Source organism: Danio aesculapii, chromosome 10 (assembly GCF_903798145.1).
Source record: "Danio aesculapii chromosome 10, fDanAes4.1, whole genome shotgun sequence".
Lineage (NCBI taxonomy): Eukaryota > Metazoa > Chordata > Actinopteri > Cypriniformes > Danionidae > Danio > Danio aesculapii.
The window spans coordinates 34824265-34846764 of record NC_079444.1 but is presented as its reverse complement, the minus strand read 5'-3'; the positions used below and the strand labels follow the sequence as shown (position 1 = coordinate 34846764).

The following is a 22500-nucleotide window of genomic DNA, read 5'->3' as shown; positions in this document are numbered from 1 at the left end:
CACCTTCAGAATTATAGAGCCATTACATTTTTATCTACTGTGTCTCATTGTGATCTGACCTTAAGTGTGTTGTTTAAACAATTGCTCTGGTTGGTTATTTTTATTTTTAACATATATTTGGAGGTTCTGTCTGTCTATCTGTCTGTCCGTCTGTCTATCTATTATAGTTTTTCTCAGTCACTTTGGTGTATTTCTCACAACACTATTTACATTTGCACAACAGTTAATGCATTTCTCAAAACAATTAGTACAAACTGCAAATCCTAATTGATAACCTGCAAAAGCGTGTCACTTGCTCAAAATTGAGAGCTCATTCCTCAAAAGCAAGTATTGACATCAATGAATGTGTCAGTGTCATCAAAATGAAAAGTCCTGACACCATTGTTTATGAACAAGATAGTCAAATGGCTTTGTCATGTTTTCATTATGACAGTTTACTCTGTACATTTTATCCAATGCAAAAAAGGTCAGATTTTGGTGACACTTCCTAAAAAATGCTCAAGTCACCACTAGATACTGTTTGCACAGCCATTTGAAAACTACAGTAAAGTTAGACATCACTGCATTTAGTGTGGTATCTGAGTACAAGACACTGAATATGGATGTTTCACATTTTTACTGCATTTGCTCTTTGCAATTCTAATTTATTCACATCATTGTGCAAAAGAATTTACAACAAACATAAACTTCCTTTGGGTAGAGCTGTGCATGACTGTAAACAACAATATTACAGTACATACTGGAACTGAATCTACAACATACATACGTCTGTAAATCATTCATCAAATTGTTCAATTTAGAAGACATTTTCAGGAAAAAGAGGATTTAATTTTTTTAAATAAAATTTGTTCCACAGATTTTGGCAACTACTTCAATATTTTTGCATGTAAAGACTCAAGTAATGAAATGAGGACTATTAGTTTTATATGGAATGACTATTCAGCAGTTTATTTAATTTTGACTGACATGACATGAGCAAATGATAATGTTCTAAAACAGCAGAGAGTTGTATGACAAAAATTGATGCATGTCCAAAAGCATTTGCATTTTGTTGGAAGGAATGAGAAACTGCTACTATGATGGGGACAAATTACTAATTGTTTTGAGAAATGCATCAACTATTGTGCAAATGTAAATAGTGTTGTGAGAAATGCACCAAAGCGACTGAGAAAATTGTAAAATAAAAATAGCGCTGGTGTGGTGTTACAACACTAGTGGGCGGTAAAACCCCTGCACTGTTCACGCGTGCCGTGCAGTCACGAACAACCTCGAGACGTAAACAACGCGCGCGGGCGCAGGGAATTATGGGATATCTTCCCTCGGCGGCGCGGTGCCGCCATGTCTCCAGAAGATAAGCGGCGGCTAGTCGTTTTCTCCGCTGTGGTCTTCACTCTCTTTCTTCTTTTACTCGTGTTGAGCTACATACCAGCTTATTTGTACATACTTTTTATCTGTGTCGTGTCTTGTGTCGTTTATTTTCACAAAGCGGAGGAGTTACAGCTTTTCGAGAGACTAGGCCTCAATCCACGCCGTGGCCTGAGCGTCCCGCCGGCTCTACTGCGCTGGTTACCGGGCAGGACTTTGAGCGGAGTCCCGGCCTCCGGCAGAAACAAGATACGCAAAAGTGATGCTAGAAACTCTTTCGCGTCACCCAGCGATAGACACTTTGCGGGCTCGTATTATAGAAGAGAGCACGCGCTCAGTGAGTCCGTGTTCAGCCCTCGGGATATACTCATGGGAAGTTACCTCGCCAAACCCGAAGAAAGCCCCTCCGCCGCGGTGAGGCCCGCCGGGGGATCGGGGGCTTTCATGCACCCCAGAGATCAGCTCCGGGAGAGACTCGCCCGACCCAATAATGCCGTTCACACACCTAACAGAAGACTGTCATTCGGGTAAACACTAAAAGCTTTGTCTTGGCACTTTCTCTCAGTTCTCAACTTTTAAAAAGAGTAATCAAATCTTCCTGTCGTACACTGTAATAATATAAAGCATTTGGCGTCAGTCAGCCTCGCATCATGTTGTTGTTACATGTAAGTTGTCCCACATTTCCCTCCATGATTTGAAAATGTGGGAGTTCCTGGAGCTGGTCAGGCGCACTGCTCCTCCTACAGCGGTCTGGACGCCCGACACCGCACGTGTAGGGTTGCACAGAGAGTCCCACATGGCATAAATGTGCCTTTTTTGACAGCTTGATGATCGCACGTGTGTCGCGTTTTGTCTTATGACTGCTTATACTTTGAACGCTCTGCTTAAAGAATTGGTTTCTATCGTGAAGTCCCGTTTTAAGAGTTTGTCAGTATTGTTAAAGTATTATGTTTAGATAATTATTAATACATTACTATTTCAGAAGGCCTTTTGTGTACAAAGGCTATTGCAGTCCAAAACATTTAATATTCTATTCTAGACTTTGTAATTTGTTAAATGAAAAATAATTAGTGTAGTATATTTTGTTAAACCTCTATAAGTCTAAAAATGCATTTCAATCATCAAAACAAATGTATTGTGCAGTTATATATTTTCCACCTTTTTTTTTTTTTAGCAAAAAGTTACTTTTTACTTTGATTTATCAAAGACGCCCACTAAAATACTGTTCAGTCAGTGTAACTTTGGTTTACAGAAAAGTCCTAAAATGCCAACTTTAGCACAAATTATTTGATGTCATTAAACTGCCTTTTTGTCCAAATAAATAAATTGCTAACTACTTATTTTGCAGCATAATTGTTTTAGCAAGTTCTTAACAAAAATGTTTAATGTTATGTAAAATGCTTTTATATATTTTAACACAAGCGCGGGTCAGAGTATGTTGGATTAATTTTTTACAGAAATGTATTCACTGAATGACAGTGGAACATTATTTCACCCGTATTTTGACATTATCTTCACAGTTTATTTGAAGCCTTAATGCAGAACCGTTGTTTGCATTGGTTACACCTTTGTTTTATTGATAATGGATTTATTTTGGACAGCAAAATTGAGATTTTTCTCATTTTTATATACAGTTGGAGTCAGAATTATTAGCCTCCTGCTTATTTTTACCCAATTTCTGTTTAATGGAGAGATTTGTTTCAACACATTTCTAAAAATAATAGTTTTAATAACTCATTTCTGATTTATTTTATCATTGCCATAATGACAGTAAATAATATTTGACTAGATATTTCTAGATATTTAATTCTGACTTTAACTGTATGTGTATATGTATTTACATATGTAAAATGTCAGTCATATACATAGCATGGAGGATTTAGCTTTCTGTCTGACAGCAATTCTACCGTTATGGATGTGACATTTGCAGTGTAAACTCAAAGAATAAATAAATGCACAGAAAAAAGTATATGTTAACATTATTTTGAAACATCTCTATATATTTTTCAAAACGACTACACAGAGTTATGGCATTAGAAAAATGTCAATCTGTAAACATTTTTTATATTTTAAATGAAGAAAATAAACATGTGTTATGGATGTGACCAAAAAGATAGCGAGTTGACAGTCTACAACATACTTTTTCGAAATTCTGGGAATTAAACTGCACAACCCTAAAGAAATGATGCAAATCAAAAGGATTAGAGTTGTCTGTATAGAACAAAACTGATTGATTTTATTTTATTTTGCATTTATGAGGAAAAAGCTCGATGTGAAGTTGGCACTTGTGTGATTTTAGTAAATCAAAAATAATTGTTTCAAAACATTGAGACAGACATTTTTGAGTATTTCAACAGTACTGTACAATACAAGAATACACAAAAAGATTTGAAAGTTTTGCTGTTTTGGTGAAAACTTAATTTTTTCATGGCAAGGTTGACATTTGCATGGTATTGCTCTTTAGTTAAAGCTCTTTAAAAAAAAAAACAATGAACCTGTTAATGTCTCAATGTAATCAGGGACCCTGCAGGCACTGTGAGCCGGTTCACCATCACCCCCCAGAGACATTACCCCCTTCAACAGACAGGCACATCTCCCATTGGAGTCATGCCACCTGCAAAATGGGATGGGTACCGTAAGAAAAATATCCTCACCCAACGCAATTCACCTACTGTTCACAGTCCAGTCACGGTGAAGATCGCCAGACCAGACTCCACCCGGTCATCATTGTAAGTCACTTCAAAGTCTCTCTAGTGGATTTAACACACTGGCATTACAATTGGTAATTGTACAATTACAAATTAGTAACAATTGTTAATTGTTACAATTAATAATCTCCTTAAATCCTAACCATAGCTTATATGATTACTGCTAAATTTTACTGCATGGGTTGTGGAAAAAACATTCTTTGCTAATACGTAAATGCTACATTTTATTTTATTTTTAGCTTTAATCACCTGAACTCCCCTGGGGCTGTCACATCTCCTGGGATTGGAGCACAGACTGACCCCTGCTCCAGAGAGGCTGTCCTCAGCGTGCTCAGAGAGAGCAGGAAGAGAGAGGTTGATGAGGAGGACAAGAGTGCTTCCTCTGGGCAGAAGAGCAAAAGGAGGTATGAGATGGACAGAAAGTGAGCAAATGGAAGTCAGTTTAATTCCATTTGTCATTCTGTCCTTTTAGAGTCAAACTTCTAGCTTGTCATGTTGAACGTATCTAGGAAATTGCATTTCGTTTTTGAACGTCACCAAATTTTCTTGGTTTCATTAGGCGTCATGACAGCAGTGGAAGTTCTCAGTCAGCGTTTGAGCCACTTCTTGCAAATGGAGCTCCATCTCAGCTTGTGCCAAAGTAGGTGACGCTTTTTCTACCAATTAAATCTGCCATATTCAATGTTGTCATGTGTTAGGTCAGTAGGTCCATTAGAGGTACACCGGTCTTTCGGTTCGGTTACGATTATCATGCCATCGATTCGGTTCAGTTCGGTGTCTTGGTGCATTGACGATGCTTTCCATACACAATTTTATATTTTACTTCACAGGTGCTGTTCACCAATGAGTGACACTGATAAACGGCAGCGGTGCAGTGTTGCCAGATTGTGCAGATTTGGATAGGCATTTCGGCGGGTTTTGGGTAGTTTTTGGCTTGGAACCAGTCAGCTACATCTGGCAACACTACAGCTGCGATTACTGCTGATCCATGATAGACACAGTGGAGAAAACTCACGCGCTCGTGTCTGTATCCATATGTATCGCTGTAACAGCCGAGAGAAGAGGAAAAGTCACGCAGCCGGTCAAATGATTCTCTCAATCGCAGTGAAATAGGGGCTTCTGCTGTTCAGTGTCAGTGAAAGACACACACAAACACACACGCAGTGAAATTGTGCACAGTTTCTGTGTTTTTAAGTAGTTGGGGCATTGTAAACACTCGCGCTCGCCTCCCTCGCCATAGTAACCTACGGCGACATAGCGCATATGAGATAAATAACCGGTTATGATTATTACTAAACCGATACCGAATTATCCGCGTCTGCATCGCAGTGCACCAAAAAACAATTAATTTTGACATCCCTAAGGCCCATAGTAGGTGAGCGAATTTAACCGCATGATTTTTCTTATGATGATAAAACCACAAAATGTAATGCATTTTTGCATGTGGTTAGGGGGTGTTGGGTCTTATTTACACCTACCTTCCACTTGTGACCCTAATACCAGGTTTTACAGAGTCATTGAGATTCATTATTTCTGATTGTGTGTCCTTCTCAGGCCTGGCAGTCTGAAGAGAGGGATGAACTCTTCTCTCATAGAAGAGTCCATCATGAAGCGGTCTCGCACCTCCTCTGTCAGCTCTATAAGTGGTGCTCCTGTTCCCAGTGGTGTACCTGGATCTGTTCGAAATCCCATTCGCAGTTCTTACAGCTCCTCCCAGGGTTATCCACAGGTATCCACTTTTATCCTTATAGGAAAGCTATGAAAAGTTGATGTAAATTTCAGAAAATGTAACAAGAAATATTGTAATTGTCAATTTAAGAACATATTGATGCTGTTTTGAATTCCGTCATACAGTTCCCTTGATTTTGTATTTCCAGAGACGAGCAGCATCCAGTCTCAGTCTTTCTCCCTTCACAAGCCCAGGAGGATCTCGGTGTCAGACTCCAGAGCGAGCTGCAAAGAAAGCAAGGTATCTGTCTTTAGATCTATAATATTATTCCAAAAATTTGGCCATTTTCACATATTTTGGGAATGTCCTAATATTAAAAGTTTTTGGAAAGGATTACATGGCATTTTAGAAAATATCTTAAATACTCCAGTTGATTTCAGCTTTGAGGTACTTTATTTGGGTATGCTGTCAATAGATTTCTTAAAAAGAAAAAACAAATGTATGTATAGAGTCATCCTTGCTTCAAGTAAAAAGCCATTACTAGATGCCGGCATAAACCTAGTCCACCACAAATACAAGATTTAATTGATGTTTTGTAAAATATAGTCATTATAGAGAAAATTAAATATAGTGTGCACAACCAAAAAGATACATTTGTTGACCTGTGGTTTAAATGGATTGAGTACATTACTCCCATTCAAACTAATGTCTTTTTTTCTATAGAATCTAAAATTTATTTGTACTGTTAATACCCCCCCCCCCCTTTTTTTTTTTCCTCTTTGTTTTGTAAATAGTTTTGATAAGGATGATGTAAAATAAGGAAAAGAGATGTATTGTTCTGTCACTGTTATGAAGAAATTCGAGTTTCCTCTTTGATCCCTGAATGGGGAATTTAAATGGGAAAAGCTGTAAAAGTGACATGTCTACTGATGCTGTGAATTGTATCTCTGCAATAAAAACTTTTTAAAAAGTTTGGCGTCGATCTAAAATGTGAGCACATAACTACTCTAATTGATAAACTATTGTTAAACTCTGTAGGGAGGAAGATGCTACCTCACCAAGTTCAACATCCTTCGCTAAAATGGATAAGGTGGCAGCTGATCCTGACCCTTCTCCAAAAACAAGTGAGGGAGAAAATTGAACAAGTCTATAATATAATAGTATAATTCACTTTTTTTCCCTCTATAATACTACAAAGGCTTAATTTTTTATTTTTGTTTATGCTAGCTAAACTTACCCCAAAATCCGAGGCACCTGTTGCGACATCGACGTCAGACTCTGGAAGCAGCGGTGGCAAACGTAAACGCAAAATTCAGCTGGTCACCACAAACAGAGGAGATCGGATTTCTTTGGTAAGGATCAAAGCTGCTTTAGATTAACATTCGTGACACTTTTGCATTACGGTTATTTATCACTGTAATTGTGTCTGCAGCCACCACCTCCTGAGGTTGGATATACGATCACAGTGAAAGATCTAGATATGGAGAAGAAAGCCGCTCTTAGCAAGATACAGAAAGTCCTGGAGGAGCCTGGTGAGATCTTTTGAATCCAGTTTAAATGGTTGGAGTTTCAACAAAATAAAATGCTTATGGCTAAATCTGTTTATTTTCCAGAGCCAGAGATCCCTCCTCCAGCATCTGAACCCGCTCCTGCCCCAGTTTCAGCTCCCACTTTATCCCTGTTCTCTCAGCCAGCTCCAACCTCCACATCTGGGACGGCACCTGCTGTGAGCGCTGCTCCCTCTCTGCTTTCTCTCTCCACACCTAAGCCTGAGATCACAACAGTTATTACTACAACTCCTGCTCCAACTATTGACCTCACCGTCACTGCGTCCAGCACAGCCAGTACTGCACCTCTAACCCTCATCTCATCCCCCGCCATCACTATCGCATCGCTAACAGCTGCCACAACTGTTCCAACTGCACCAGCTACCAGCATTTCAAACCCCCTGCTGGAGTCTCTGAAAAACATGAAGAATAATCCTCTACTCAGTGCTCCGACTCTGATGGGCACTAGCACTGCAGGTATTTATTGCACTGTGTTTTTACGTTTAAAATATATTAACTACAGCAAGGCTCAAAATTTACTTTTATACTTTGTAAAACAGGCACTCCAACCTTCAAATATATTTATGAGCACCAGAAGAAATGTAGGAGCACCCACCAAAAATGAATGAGCACCACTGCAAATGATATATTAAGGGATTTATTTTATTTGAAAACAGCATTAATCAGGACTAACAAAAACCAGAAACAACTATCTAATTCTGTAATGACTTATTGATATTTGTTCAATAATTCCTAAATGAATGTCTAATAATTATAATATATTAATGACGACGATGATGACAATAATACTAACAATGAATTACATTTGTCCTTATGCTGCCTTGAATGTGCTTGAATGCGAGTTATCTGATATAAAAAGTCCTACTGTTACTTTATTAAAAAAAAAAAACATTTATGGTTTCAAAGTTTTGGTTCCATTTTTGGTTCCATTCCCAAAGTCCGATGTTTTGAATCTTACCAAAATGACAAACTACCACTTTTTCGGGACCATTTCATAAAAGTACCAGAAGGAGGAATGACTTGCAATAAATCACCAAAAGACCCAACATGTGAATGACCCCTATGGCTTTTGACCTCACATAAGAATAACGTCAATCACTACTTCGATTGCAACATTTTGGCCTCCCAACCTATCACGATTTTCTTGAACAATATTGCGATTTTGACACAGACATTTTACAGTGTGATTCTGAAACATATTTCCAAAGGAAAATAATTAGATCTTTATTAAAGGTTGTAACATGTCTCTAAAACAGACAAAAGGCAAAAAAAATAAAAATCACCTAGTAATGGTGTAACAAATTGTCTCTAGAACAGACATATGGCTAAACAAACAAATACACTAATGTGTGTGTGTGTGTGTGCTCGCACCGTCAAACACAAGTAAGGCTTTGATATTCTGTTTGACCACATGTCAGTTGTTGTTTTTTACCCAGACATTTTAAAATGAACTTATTTTGGAGTAGTAATCACAATACTGTGATATTTTTATCCAAGGTTATCATACCGTCAGAATCTTATACCAGCCCATGCCTAGCGCACAAGTACATTAATTCCAATGGAGGTGTTGGGCTTGCACGCATATTGGGAGTGACGTGCGCGTATTCCATGTGCACTCAGTTGAAAACTTCTCTACTTTCAGAATGCTGCAAGTGCACCGCGAGTCGCGTAACAAGAACTGACCGATCAGCTTTATACTTTTTTAATGGAATATACACATTTCGGTAGACTGATTGCCTCAGATAAACACAGAACACCCAAACATGGTTGATGGTCGTCGAGCAACAACAAAACGAGGAGCGTGAGCGCAAAGCCTGTTCAATGTTGAAGGAAGCGATGTGCCACGCGATTTTCACATGCGATATAAGACTAACAGGTCTTACAAATTACCTGATTCTGTGATTACATCAGCCTTCCTGTATCCAAAGTAATCCTACTCCACAGATGTTGACTTTTTTTTTTTTGGCACCAAGTCCTCCTGTGCTGAACTCATCATCCCTGTTTATGCAGGCTGTTTGTCATCCTGCTCGGTCTACTATTCAATTAATCTTTATTTGTATAGTGCTTTTACAATGTAGATTGTGTCAAAGCAGTTTCACATAGAAGATTAAAGTGAATTGAAACAGTCAGTCAAGTTTTCTGACTTTAAGTTCAGTTTAGATCAGTTCAGTTCGATGTGTTTTAATATTTACTGCTGAGAGTCCAAATACTGAAGAGTAATCCATCGATGCGCAGCTCTACAAGTCCTGAACTATGTAAGCCAGTGGCCACAGCGGTGAATTAAAAAAAAAAAAAAACCTTCACCAATGGGTGAAAGTGAAGGAAAAAACCTCGGGGGAAACCTGGCTCAGTTGGACACCATTTCTCATATGACAAAACATCTTGGGCATAGCTGCAGTCTAGGCGCTGGAAAACGCAGGACGTCAGCGAAGACTCAGCGGTCCCTGGAGTCTCACAGGAATCAGTCTCAGGCTCTCTACCTGTGCTCTGTTTAGGCGCGCTGCATTATGATTGGTTTAAATGGCATACTGCTGGAAAATCTTGCTGTTAGGTGATTTAGAAATTACGCATGTTCAAATCGCGATTTTGATACAATTTCAAAGCCCTAGTATAGGATTATACTGAACCGTACCACTCAGTAGAAAATGGTCACACTCACCAGTGCTGTATTCATTATTATTACATTTATTATTATTATTATTATTATTATTACAAAATACATTTCTTATTAATAAATATATATATATATATAATTTTTTTTTTTTTTTAATGAAAGAAATCTGTGTTTAGGATGCATTAATCACGTTTGCTGTTAAAGAGGTGTAATTTTTTTTTGAAAGATTGCTTTGAACAGTATTTTAGATAATTACTTAAAATGGATAATATTGATGTTGTATACTTGATCATGTTTATGTTCTTCTGTATTCAGCTCCAGCAGTGCCTGTATCCAGTCTTTCTGCACCTGCTCCCTCCATAATCCCAAGCAGTGGAGTTGTCAAGTCTGAATCAGGTCCCACTGCTCTGCAATCCTCATTCTCTGCCCCATCCTCCATATCAACACCTGCTTCCAAACCAGCAACCTCCATGCCCTCCGCCTTTGCTCAGATCCTGGCACAACCTCTTCAACCCCCATCAACCATCCCATCGCTGGGTGGAGGCGGCAGCCTGTTCAGTTTGATCAAACCTGTGGCCACACCTGCATCTGAGCCTCCCAAATCTACAGTTGCTGCACCTACAAACACAGTTGCATCAGTCAACAGCATTAGCAACCCTCTCTCATCTGGGTTTAAGCCCATCTTCAGTGCAGCAAGCACCACCCCTGCTTCAACACCCGAGATCAAACCCACCCAACCCACCTTCAAGCCTTTATTTGGCAGCACCACAATCAGTGGCATTGGTGCATTTGGGCAGACCACCACACCGATGACATCAACCCCTGCTGCTCCTGTCTCACAGAGCAGTGCGACATTATTTGGTGGATTAACCAATACCCAGTCAACGACAGTGCCCTCTTCTTCTGCCCCGGCCACACAGACTCCCTCCCAGTCTCTGTTTGGTAAATGGTCCACACCAACCACATCTGCTCCTGCCACAAACCCCACGTTCCAGTTTGGAGCCACATCAACTACTACGGCAACACCTGCACTGAACACCAACACTGCTAGCGTTGGTAGCGCTAATTCCGCTTTTCAGTTTGGTGCAGCAAAACCAGCTACCGCACCTCAGGCCCAAAACACGTTCACATTTGGCCAGCAGTCCACGAACCAGAACTCCACAACAACTCCATTTGGTGGATTCGGTGTGACCAGCAATGCCACCACGTCCTCAGAAGCGCCCACAACGCAAACTACATTTGGAAGCTCGACTTTCACCACATCATCCGCTTTCCCAGGATCCACACCGCAGGCCCCTGCTGCTCCAAAGCCTTTCGCATTTGGAGCCGCCGGCGCAAGCAGCGGTGCAGCACCGTTCGCATTCGGCGCCGCTGCCAGCACATCAGCATCTGCATTTGGGACTAATAGTCAGCCTACATTTGGTGGAGCGTCATCCGGCTTTTCTTTCGGAAACACCACCACACCTTCTGCAACACCTGTCTTTGGGGCGACCACACAGACTGCTGCCCCTGCACCAGCCCCAGCACCTACATTCACCTTTGGAGGGGCACCAACAGCCAATCAGAACACTGCACCAAGTACTCCGGCTCCTCCTGCCTCTGGAGGGTTTAACTTTGGGGCGTCACTTTCATCAACACCGTTTGGAAGCCCTGCGCCTGCAGCTCAACCCCAAGGGTTTTCCTTTGGAGCCAATAACACTGACAGCAAGCCTGCTTTTGGTAAGTCCTTTTCAGGGTTCGAAATTAACCCTTTTTTCTTGATAGCAAGGGTGCTCCTAACTTGAAAAATGTAGGCGCACCAGCCAAAATTTAGGCGCACACCAACAATTATGATCACCGTTACTACAAGTTTTATATTAACAGATTTATTGCATTTAAAATCAACAGTAATCAAAACCAACATTTAAAAAAAATCTGCATGCGCCTGCACTCACTGCTTGACATGAATGAGATGAACTGAGTTAACAATAATAGCTTTGCTGTTTTCACGGGTGATGTCTGATATTGCACACATGATATAGACATATAACTTATTATTTTGCATAGCAATACTGGTCTTTTCATGAGCTGCAATAGTTTAATCTCATTGAATGCAATTATAAGCTCTTTTGCGATGGTCAACGCGGTGCCTTAAAACACGCACAACTAATTAACTGTCATGTTTTTATGGTTAAACTGAAATGACTCCACAATTGTACCTGGTCAATTGTTATCCTGACTCTACATTATAGATCCTGCGATGTGAATATTGCATGTACACATATTGCGATATCGATGCTAAAATGATGTATTGTGCAGCCCCAAAAATAATACATTTTATATGTATATAGCATTTTTCCTACTCAAGATACAACTTGTGTGCTAGATGCTGCATAAACTAGGCTTGTTAAAGGGGTATTCATGTTTTACCATTTTTTTAATTACGTCTTCAAGTTATTAGCTATGTTTCCATCTAAAGATGCTAATTAAATTTATGCACAAAACTGAAACATCACATAAAAGATGTGCAAATAAAGCAGCGTTTCCATCCAATAAGTCAAAGAGTACAAAATCGTAATTTCCTGATTAATTGGTGCCAAATATCAACATTAATAACTGAATTTGCTGCAGTAGGAGAAGCTGCGTCAATCTTTTCTTCATTTAATAAATCACTTGCGCCTCTGAAGGGAAATGCCAACACAATGAACGCGTGGTGGCGTGAGAAAAGCGAAAGCCCTCTTGAGATAAATCTGGAGATAATTATTAATATAATAACACTAATACTGAAATGGTCAAGGCATTTTAGAATGACTAAAACAACATTTTAGATGTTTTAATATGTGGTTTGCCTGCTGGTTTGTCCATTCACACTCATTTTTATCATCACATGATCTCTTATAATAAAATCACATGACCCATTTTAATGCTCATACTGGAATTTGTTCGGTAAAAGTTTTTCCATCGTAGTTTGTGCATATTTTTTTAATCAAATAAAAAGTTTATCCTACACAGTTATGCGCATTTTATTTCATGTGCATTTTTTACATTTATATGCATCTTGGCATTTCCATAATCCATTTTTATGCGAATATCCAAAATCTGCATAAAAATATGTGGATCGAAACATAGCTAATGTGTCATTTAGAGTAACTACTGCATATAACAACAAAAATCTTAAACAAGACAGAAATAATAAAGTAGTCTATTTAATAATTACAATTAAAGTTCACCCAGAACTGAAAATTCTGCTGCCATTTACTCACATTTCATTTGTTTTATACCCGTTTGTGGAAAGTGCAATGAAAAATGCGGGAAACCTGTAAAGATTGACTTCCATAATATTTGTTTTCCTACTACTGAAGTCAATCGTTACAGGTTACAAGCATTTTTCATTAAATCTCATTTTGTGCTGGAGAACAAAACACTCAAACTGAAATGGCACAAGTCAAATGTGAGTAAATGATGACAGTTTAAATTTTTCTGGTGAAGCCTCGTTAAACACTGATTGTTATAAATGTATTTTTCCTCCATCTTTAAAGGCATAAGGTCTACCAAATTGCCAACCAGAAGCATTTAATTATTTAAAACCCACTTTATGTAAAATGTCAAATTATTTCACCCCATGTCATAAAGTATTTGAGTGTTTAGCTTTTTGATGACACATTTTGTAATCTGGTAATGTGTGGTAAGTTCACAACGTTGTTATCCAGCTCTTGTCTGCTCTTGTTATTTAGTGTAACACCTGCAGTTCCTGTACCCGTTCTCTTTGATCTTGATTATCGGGTGTCGTTTTCCTCCCTTATGTACATGCTTGACTCATCCATTGCCTGTATTGTCAGATTTTGTCAAGCATGTTAAAACTTGTTTGCTGTTAATTGCTTTCAAAACTACCAGTGATGACTTTGCAGTGCTTTTCCACCTGCTCTTTACTGTATTTGCACTAATATCCTCCTTTATCCTCACACAAGGTATCAGTTTAATAATTGTATTGTTCCAAAGCAGCTTTGGTCTATAAAATGAGTTAAAATTACCAAGTGACATGTTGTTCAATGTGAGAGATGAGCGTTCATGTAGGGCATCATTTCCCACTTTCTGCTAAACTCACTTAAAATTGGTTAAAATCTTTTAGAATTGTTTATATCGAACGCTACTGTAACTTCTATTTTCTATACTTCAGTTTTTAAATACTTAATTGGTCTTTTAGTTTATTTCTTTATTAGTTTTTGGCTCTGCATAGAAGATGATTTGAGGAATAAAGGTAAAGTTTCTAATTTTTTATTTTATTTGGGGCTGCTGGTAACCTATTTTGAAAACGCATCTTGCTCATTTTTTTGTTGTTTTAAGAACTATTATAAATGATAATAAAAACTGTATACAAGTATATATTTGAACAATATATAACATATATATAATATCTAAAAGTTTGTATGACTTAAAAAAATATCTCAATAGTGAATACTAAGAAATACTAAATTGACATATGCATTTTATTTGAAAATATTGAATATTGAAAAATATTGGTAAGTTGCACCAGAACTGTTCTTTTATTTTTTTTGCAGTAAAATTGGTTATTGGATAAATTTAACACTTGATGTTTTATAATCTATGCTAAAGGAATAGTTTGCATAAATTGAAAATGTATTTGAATGTATATAAGTTTCTTTCTTTTAAACACAAAGGATGATATTTTGAAGAAAGCTGAAATTATTGACTTCCACAGTAGGATAAACAAATACTATAAAAGTCAGTGTTTACAGGTTTTTAGCTTTCTTCAGAATGTCATCCTTTGTGTTCAACAGAAGGAAGAAACTCAAACAGGTTTGGAACAAGTATAGAATTCATTTTTTTTTTTTTAGTTGAAATATGCCTTCAATGAATTTAAGTGTTCATAACGCATCCTGCTTGTGTGTCCCAGGAACATCAACTCCTGCTTTTGGCCAGGCGTCTGCAGGAATGTCCATGCCGTTCGGCAGCCCTGGAACACCAGGATTTGGAGCAATGGGCGGCTTGGGTGCTTCACCATTTGGTGAGCTTACAGTCACACATTATCATCATTTTTATATATTTCACCAGATGATTTGAATAGCCCTATTTGGAAATAATTAATTTTAGATTGATTTGGATGATCCTGATTGTGATAAATACAACTGAACAAATATAAAAGTGAAATAAATGGTATCATTTTCAGGGTATTCAAATCCTATGCAGGAACAGAAATTGAAAAATCAAATATAAAATAACACTGCAACTAGTTTACTGATTCAATAGTTCTGTTTATACACTCACTGACCACTTTATTAGGTACACCATAGGCATAGATTCAACACGGTACTGGAAATGTTCCTCAGAGCTTTTGGTCCATGTTGACATGATAGCATAACGCAGTTGCTGCAGATTTGTCGGCTCAACATTAATGATGTGAATCTCCCGTTCCACCACATCCCAATAGTGCTCTATTGGATTGAGTTCTGGTGACTGTGGAGGCCATTTGAGTACAGTGAACTCATTATTATGTTCAAGAAATCAGTCTGAGATGATTCACACTTTATGGCATGGTGCATTATCCTGCTGGAAGTAGCCATCAGAAGATGGGTACACTGTAGTCATAAAGGGATGGACATGGTCAGCAACAATACTCAGGTAGGCTGTGGCGTTGACACGATGCTCAATTGGTACTAATGGACCCAAAGTGTGCCAAGAAACTATTCCCCACACCATTACACCAACACCAGCCCCAACCGTTGATACAAGGCAGGATGGATCCATGCTCTTATGTTGTTGATGCCAAATTCTGACCCTACCATACACTCACCCAGTGTGGTCTTCTGTTGCTGTGGCCCATCCGCCTCAAGGTTTGTTTGACGTGTTGTGCCTTCAGAGAAGACCATGACCACAGTTGACCATGTCTACATGCCTAAACGCATTGAATTGATGCCATGTGATTGGCTGATTAGAAATACGTGTTAGCAAGCATGTGCACCTTATAAAGGGGCCGGTGAGTGTATATATATATATTCCAACTCAACATTGCAGATCCTGTGATGTGACTATTGTGGATGCGTACATTGTGATATTGATGCTGAAACTATATACTGTGTAGGCCTAATCGCAAAACTATTATATGCTTCAGTATTTTCTTTATTTTTTTAATTACAGGTGCTTCACCAGCCAGCTTCTCTATCGGGACGGGCTCCAAAACCTCTGGGGCTCGTCGATTACAAGCACGCAGGCAGCACCCGCGGAAGAAGTAACACGGCTGAAGTGAGTCCGACCCCTGTCTTTTTTGTCGTTTGGACTCTGTTACTCCTCCGACTGTCCCGACTCTGCTGCTGGTCCAAACACAGACCTCATCTCTACAACCCTCAGACTGCCAGGGCTGGTCAGGCTTGTAGGATCAAGGCTTGTGGGGTGTAGAATTTTAGCCCAATCTCTCGCCAACCGAAACTCATCATGACCTCACTAATGGAGTCTGATGAGGACGTCTGGTGTTAGGGAAGGATGGCAAACGGGAGTGAATTATACTTGAAAGAGAAAAAAATAAGACTTTCAAAATCTGGATTTCAGTCCAGGCCTTTCGGAAGAAAAGGAGCTTTTTTTTTGGTCGTAATCAGATGCTCTTTATTTTAAATCCGGTAAATACACCCTTTTTTGTTTGTTAACGTAGGTGTTTCATGCTTTTCCATCATGCTTAGCAGAATCGTCCATTTTGTTAAGCCTTCAAAACGTGAATATTTTAATGTTTCATTTAGAGCAATTTTCTTTGAGTGAGCTGCATAATAAACTATCTTAATTGTACACCACTTTTTCCTGCACATTTCTGCATTTACACAAAGATCCTCTAAGTTTTCCTGCATACGTTGGATTTTCAAGCCAAAGCTGGTGTTTTTAAATGCAACAGGCTTATTTTTCCCGTCACACCATGGCCGTTTTACTACCTCTCCATATTAAACGTGCATCTGTGTTCCTGTTGAGTTGATTTACTCTGCATAATTAAAGTCGGCACTTATCGCAGACATTGATCCAAAACATCTTCCATCAGGCACCGGATGTAGCTCTTATTTGATTGTTTTCCTTCATTTTCTTTTCCTCCGCATTTCATTGCTCTGCTCTGTGTGCCTTAGTGCGTTTCGCTTATGGTTACATATTTTGAATGATGTCGGATTTGTACTCTTGAGACATGGATGTCTGTTTTTTTCATAATGATGCGCAGGAGCGTTTGGATGACTTCAAAGAAAATCTCACTTCACTTATTTTTGATTACTGACCAAAAGTCCGATTTCAATCTCTGCAATTTTGGATGAAAATGGGTTTTGCGGATGAACATTTGAGTAGGTGTTGAATTCAAGCAAGTGCAAAAAAATAAGATTAAAAAGTGCCCCCATCAAACGTGACCTTCAGGAGCGTATAGAATGAGTTTGTCTGACTGAATGTTGGTTTAAAATGATTTTGCTTCTGCACATTCAGATTTGATTTAACATAGAGAGGGTTTATTGCTTATTTATATTTAACTTTTATTTAGTTTTTTTGTGCATGTATACCATTATTACCGAATTCTGTATGAACCATTCCTGGCTTTGTATGAATCCTATGGTTTGTGCATGCTTGTGATGTTTTAAAATGCCAAGATATAGCAAATATTCCACCTGCAGTTGAAACGGCATGTCTTAAGAATGTTCCTGAATCAGTATCTGTTGGGAAATGGAGTCAAGGCAGTATGTGGACCGCCGATACACTGAGTTTGAGTCTTAACACAATTCTCAGGTCTATTAAAGGGATGGTTCACCACAAAAATTACATTTGCTATTAATATAATCACACTTTTTATAAGCAAGACATAAAGACTTATCAGGTCCTTGGTGATTGATAAAATGCAAGTATTCAAAATCAAGACAAATCAAATTCCTGAAGCTCAATGATATATTGAACTCTTATGTATTCTTTGCAAGAAACTGATGTATTTGGACTATCAAATTGCTGGTGGTAGCTGTTGACTTGCTTGAATCATCAAGGCTTCATTACAAATTTTTATTCGAATGAAGAAACACTCCATTAAGGAACACTTTTTAAAAATAGTTTCATTTTACAAGTCTCCTACAGTTAAACAATTGAGTTCTATCAATTTTTTTTAATCCATTCAGTTTATATTCTTGTTTGACAGGAGCACTTTTAGCTTAGCATAGATCATTAAATCGGATTAGACCGTTAACATCTCTCTTAAAAATAACCAGAGTTTAAATTTTCCTATTTAAACCCTGACTTTTCTGTAGTTACGTTGTGTACTAGGACTAATGGTAAATGAAAAGTTGTAAGTTTAGTAACTTTGTTGCCAGACCACAGCCACAACAGGTGCAATGTTTTTATGCAGCACTTGAAAATCCTGCACCAATACATACATTTGCGAGAGGCAATTCAGAACATATTTACTTTGGTGCAGATCCAGAGCCATATCTATTTGAACCGAAATACATGGAAGTCTTTCATTTTAAGGCACTGCGATATATTGCATCTGCTACAGCCATGGTAACAAAGTTCCTTGATTATTACGCTGAAACTAAAGTATATTGTTCCTAGCCATATCGACTTAGAAAATACCAAAGTTTTATCGTCAGTCGGTCTTAGTACACAATGAAACTATAGAAAGTGAAGCTTTAAATAGGAAAATTACCTAAACTCTGGTCATTTTTAAGAGTGATTCTAATGGTCTAATCGGATTTAATGATCTATGCTAAGGTAAGCTAAAAGGGCTCCCGTTAGACACCAATATAAACTGAATGGATTAAAAAATTATAAAACTCAAACCGTTTAACTCTTGCTGAGTTCTACAATGAGCCTTAAAATAATTTCAGTGTTCTTTTAATGGAGGAAAATGAAACCTGTAATCTGAAATCTGTAATATTTGGGTGAAGTATCCCTTGGAGTATGATTTAGTTATTGTTTTATATTCACTATCAACACTGGATTTAATTAGTATTTCAATGCACAAAAAAACATGGAAGCACAAAAGCAGCATTGATTTTAGACTTTTATCATATCCCTTAATATTATTCGACCTGAAGAAAATCACTGAACCCGGGACTGTTAAATGTTTTGGGTTGTGGCCATGCATGGCATTCCTTATCTGGATTCTAACAGCATAATGTTTAATAATGAATCCTTTTTGGAGTATCCTCATGCCCAGACAGATGTAAAGAGGCATGAGGCGCGGGCTTTCGGTTTATTAGAAAGCCGTACCAAATACAAGTATATTTGGAAATAATGAGATGCGTGTTGAGAGCTGGATTTCTCAAGCTGTGACTGTTTGAGAGCTGTTGTACGTAGTTGTATGTTTTTCAGGTGTTTCTGTTAAGTGAATGCTCACAGTTTGTGTGTAAAAATGACCATTTCCCGATAACCCTCGAAGCGTGAGTGCAGTTCTGAATGAAGCGACACACGAGGACTGTGTTGTGTCCGCTTGAATGCTCTGATAATGACATGCTGGTTTTGAATAAAAATGTAAAGTCGACTTGCTGTGGATTTTAATTGCACTCATTGACTGTGTTCAATGCATGACTAATATCGGACATTTCAATGTGGGGATGTTATTGGCCCATGAACATTTCCTGCTTGTTGTCAAACTAGTTCATAACTTTAACAAGAGGCGATTCAATCATAACTTCATGTCGTAACATTATTTATAAACATGTGGAACTTTTTGGACTCTCATAAGATAAGAACTTTTTGGACTCTCATGGAGATTTAAAATGTAAAACAGGAAATGCGTCAAGTCCATTGTTATTGTAGGAGTGGTCACCGGCTGGTGGACAGGCTGGCCCTTGAGGATCAATGCTAATCAATCTGCCACTGGGGTCTTACAGGAATCAGTCTCATGCTCTCCACTCCTCCATGACCACCATAGCAGCTGCGCAGGATACAGCCTGGTCCAGGATTATAGAAACCTCTGGAATAAAAAAAAAAACAAAAGCGCAGATGGCGTTCAAGTTATGATGTCTTTTGGGATGTGTTCCCAGCTCCGGTTGCCCAACATAATGCAGACTAACAATCCTTTAGAGGATTTCAAAAGCATTTGTGTTTTGTGTATGCTAATGCAAACAGATGTGTCTTTAATCTAGTTTTAAAGTAGATGCTGCGACTTGTACGTTAGTCAAGCAAAGCGCATACTCAGTTGGACAATTTCGTGCCAATTTAGTTTTGTAAGCATTTTCACCACTCATGGCTAGTTTCAGTTTCAAATTAAAGTAAATTGAATTCAAGACACTTGTAATGTTGGCCTTGAGAATATAACTTCTTTTAGAATAGCTAGAAGGTAAGTGGTACAGTCGACTTGCTGTGGATTTTAATTGCACTCATTGATTGTTCAATGCATAACTAATATTGGACATTTCTGGAAATAAGATGTGCTTTTTATATGCTGAAATGTGCGACTTGTACGTCAGTCAAACAAAGCGGGTGCTCAGTTGAATTTGGCCAGAAGTTAGTTTTTGTAATGCATTTCACCACACGCAGCTAGTATTAGTTTTAAATTAAAGTAAACTGAGTTCAATACTTAAGGGTAAGTAGTAAAGTCGACTTGCTGTGGATTTTAATTGCACTCATTGATTGTGTTCAGTGCATGACTAATATTGCCGATTTCTGGAAATAGGACTAAAAAATATCTGTAAAATATGCTGAAATGTGGTGCGACTTGTCAGTCAAACAAAGTGCGCGCTTAGTTAAATTCGTGCCAAAAGTTAGTTTTTGTAATGCATTTTCAAGACACTTGTAATGTTGGCTTAGTGAAGATAATTTCCTATCAGAACAACTTGGTGTGTAGTAAAGTCGACTTGCTGTGGGTTTTAATTGCACTCATTGATTGTGTTCAGTGCATGACTAATATCGGACATTTCTGGAAAATAAGATGCTTTTTATATGCTGAAATCTGCAGCGACTCGTACGTCAGTCAAACAAAGCGAATGCTCAGTTGAATTCATTTGTTGAGTTTGAATTTGTTGAATTTTTTTGAATTTGATTTTGTAACAACTTCACAAGATTCGGTTTCAAATTAAAGTAAACTGATTTCAAGACAGTTCTATGACTAATATCGGCCATTTCTGGAAATTAGATGCCAGTCAGACAAAGCTGGATTCGCGCAAAAAGTTAGTTTTTGTAACGTATTATCACTAATGACTGTAAAGATTATCAACAAGTAGCTAGTTTCCCTACTGAAAAAAAACAGCTTAAACCAGCCTAGGCTGGTTGGCTGGTTTTAGAGGGGTTTTGGCCATTTCCATGCTGATTTCTAGCCTGGTCTTTGCTGGTCAGGCTGGAAAATGACCAGCTAAAACCAGCTTGATCAGCCTAGCCAGGCTGGGAGCCCAGCTATGTCCAGCTTAAACCAGGCTGGTCAAGCTGGTTTTAGCTGGTCATTTTCCAGCCTGACCAGCTAAGACCAGGCAGGAAATGGCTGGAAATCAGTTTGGAAATGGCCAAAACTCCTCTAAAACCAGGCTGGTCAACCAGCTAAAACCAGCCAACCAGCCAAGGCTGGTTTAAGCTAGATTTTCCAGCAGGGTTCAGTTTCAAATTAAAGTAAATTGAGTTCAAGACACTGTTGGTCTTGAGAAGATAATTACCAGAATAGCTTGAAGGTAAGTACTAAAGTTGACTTGCTGTGGATTTTACTGATTGTGTTCAATGCAGGACTAATACCCAGGGTATCTATGGGGTCTTAAATCTCAAAAACAAAATTTTAGGCCTTAAAAAAATCAAAAATTTACTGAAATGTGTTGTATGTCTTAAATATTTTAACAGGTCTTAATTTTTCTTTGTTCATGTGTAGCTGAACAATATGGCCATTAACACCTATTCAATCACCAACAGTCCATCTCAATAAAACTTATTTAAAAATAGCATTTAATTACTTTCCCTTCAGTAACATTTGCTTAAAAGTTCTCCATTATTTACTGCTTAGGAAACTGACCTGACCTAAATCTTTTATTATTAAATTATTATTATTACTGTAGACTGAAGTAATTGACAGCTATGTTTTGTTAAATTCTTGGTAAGGGTAAAGAATACAGGAGATGTCACTGATACAGTTTTGAATGGGGAAAGTGTAACGGTCAATGTGGCGAATAAAGCCCGCCTCGTGTACAGGAGCCAATCATCGATCGCTATATGGCGAATAAAGCCCGCCTTTTAGTACAGGAGCCAATCATAGGTCGCTGTAAACTGACGATACTCTGGGAGAGGGCCTGAGGTCAGACGTGAGTTTCTGATGATTTTGTGTGATTTTAACGTTTGGAACTGAAACTAAAGAGCCAGTTGTTGTTTAATTTTATTGGTGATTGCTAATATGAAATTCAATCATAAATTTGGCAAGCAGTTTTGGAGAATTTGATGTTTCCTTATTCAAACAGAATGCCCATGCATACTGCCCAAGAGGCGTTGCAAAGATGGCCGCCGAGTGAAATGACTTGTCTTTGGTAAGGGTGTGATTGGATATATTTGAAAATTAATTTAAAAAAATAAATAAATTATATATATATATATATATATATATATATATATATATATATATATATATATATATATATATATATATATATATTATTGTATTAC

General features: G+C 38.1%; 1 protein-coding gene across 1 annotated transcript; it reads left to right on the top strand.

Moving 5' to 3' along the window:
- Window positions 1-1303: 1303 nt before the first annotated feature.
- On the top strand, window positions 1304-16698 carry pom121 (POM121 transmembrane nucleoporin). The gene is made up of 13 exons (XM_056466387.1): window positions 1304-1892; window positions 3885-4094; window positions 4313-4477; window positions 4633-4713; window positions 5628-5802; window positions 5951-6042; window positions 6781-6866; window positions 6970-7094; window positions 7175-7274; window positions 7356-7766; window positions 10240-11643; window positions 14819-14929; window positions 16060-16698. Exons 1-13 carry the CDS (start codon window positions 1339-1341, stop codon window positions 16152-16154), a joined length of 3609 nt encoding a protein of 1202 aa, XP_056322362.1. The 5' UTR covers window positions 1304-1338; the 3' UTR covers window positions 16155-16698.
- Window positions 16699-22500: the final 5802 nt, after the last annotated feature.

Coding starts and splice junctions, on each gene's coding strand:
- pom121 (XM_056466387.1), top strand. CDS start 1,339: ATGTCTCCAGAAGATAAGCGGCGGCTAGTCGTTTTCTCCGCTGTGGTC. Junction 4,478..4,632: donor GGGCAGAAGAGCAAAAGGAG/GTATGAGATGGA, acceptor TGGTTTCATTAG/GCGTCATGACAGCAGTGGAA. Junction 4,714..5,627: donor CCATCTCAGCTTGTGCCAAA/GTAGGTGACGCT, acceptor TGTCCTTCTCAG/GCCTGGCAGTCTGAAGAGAG.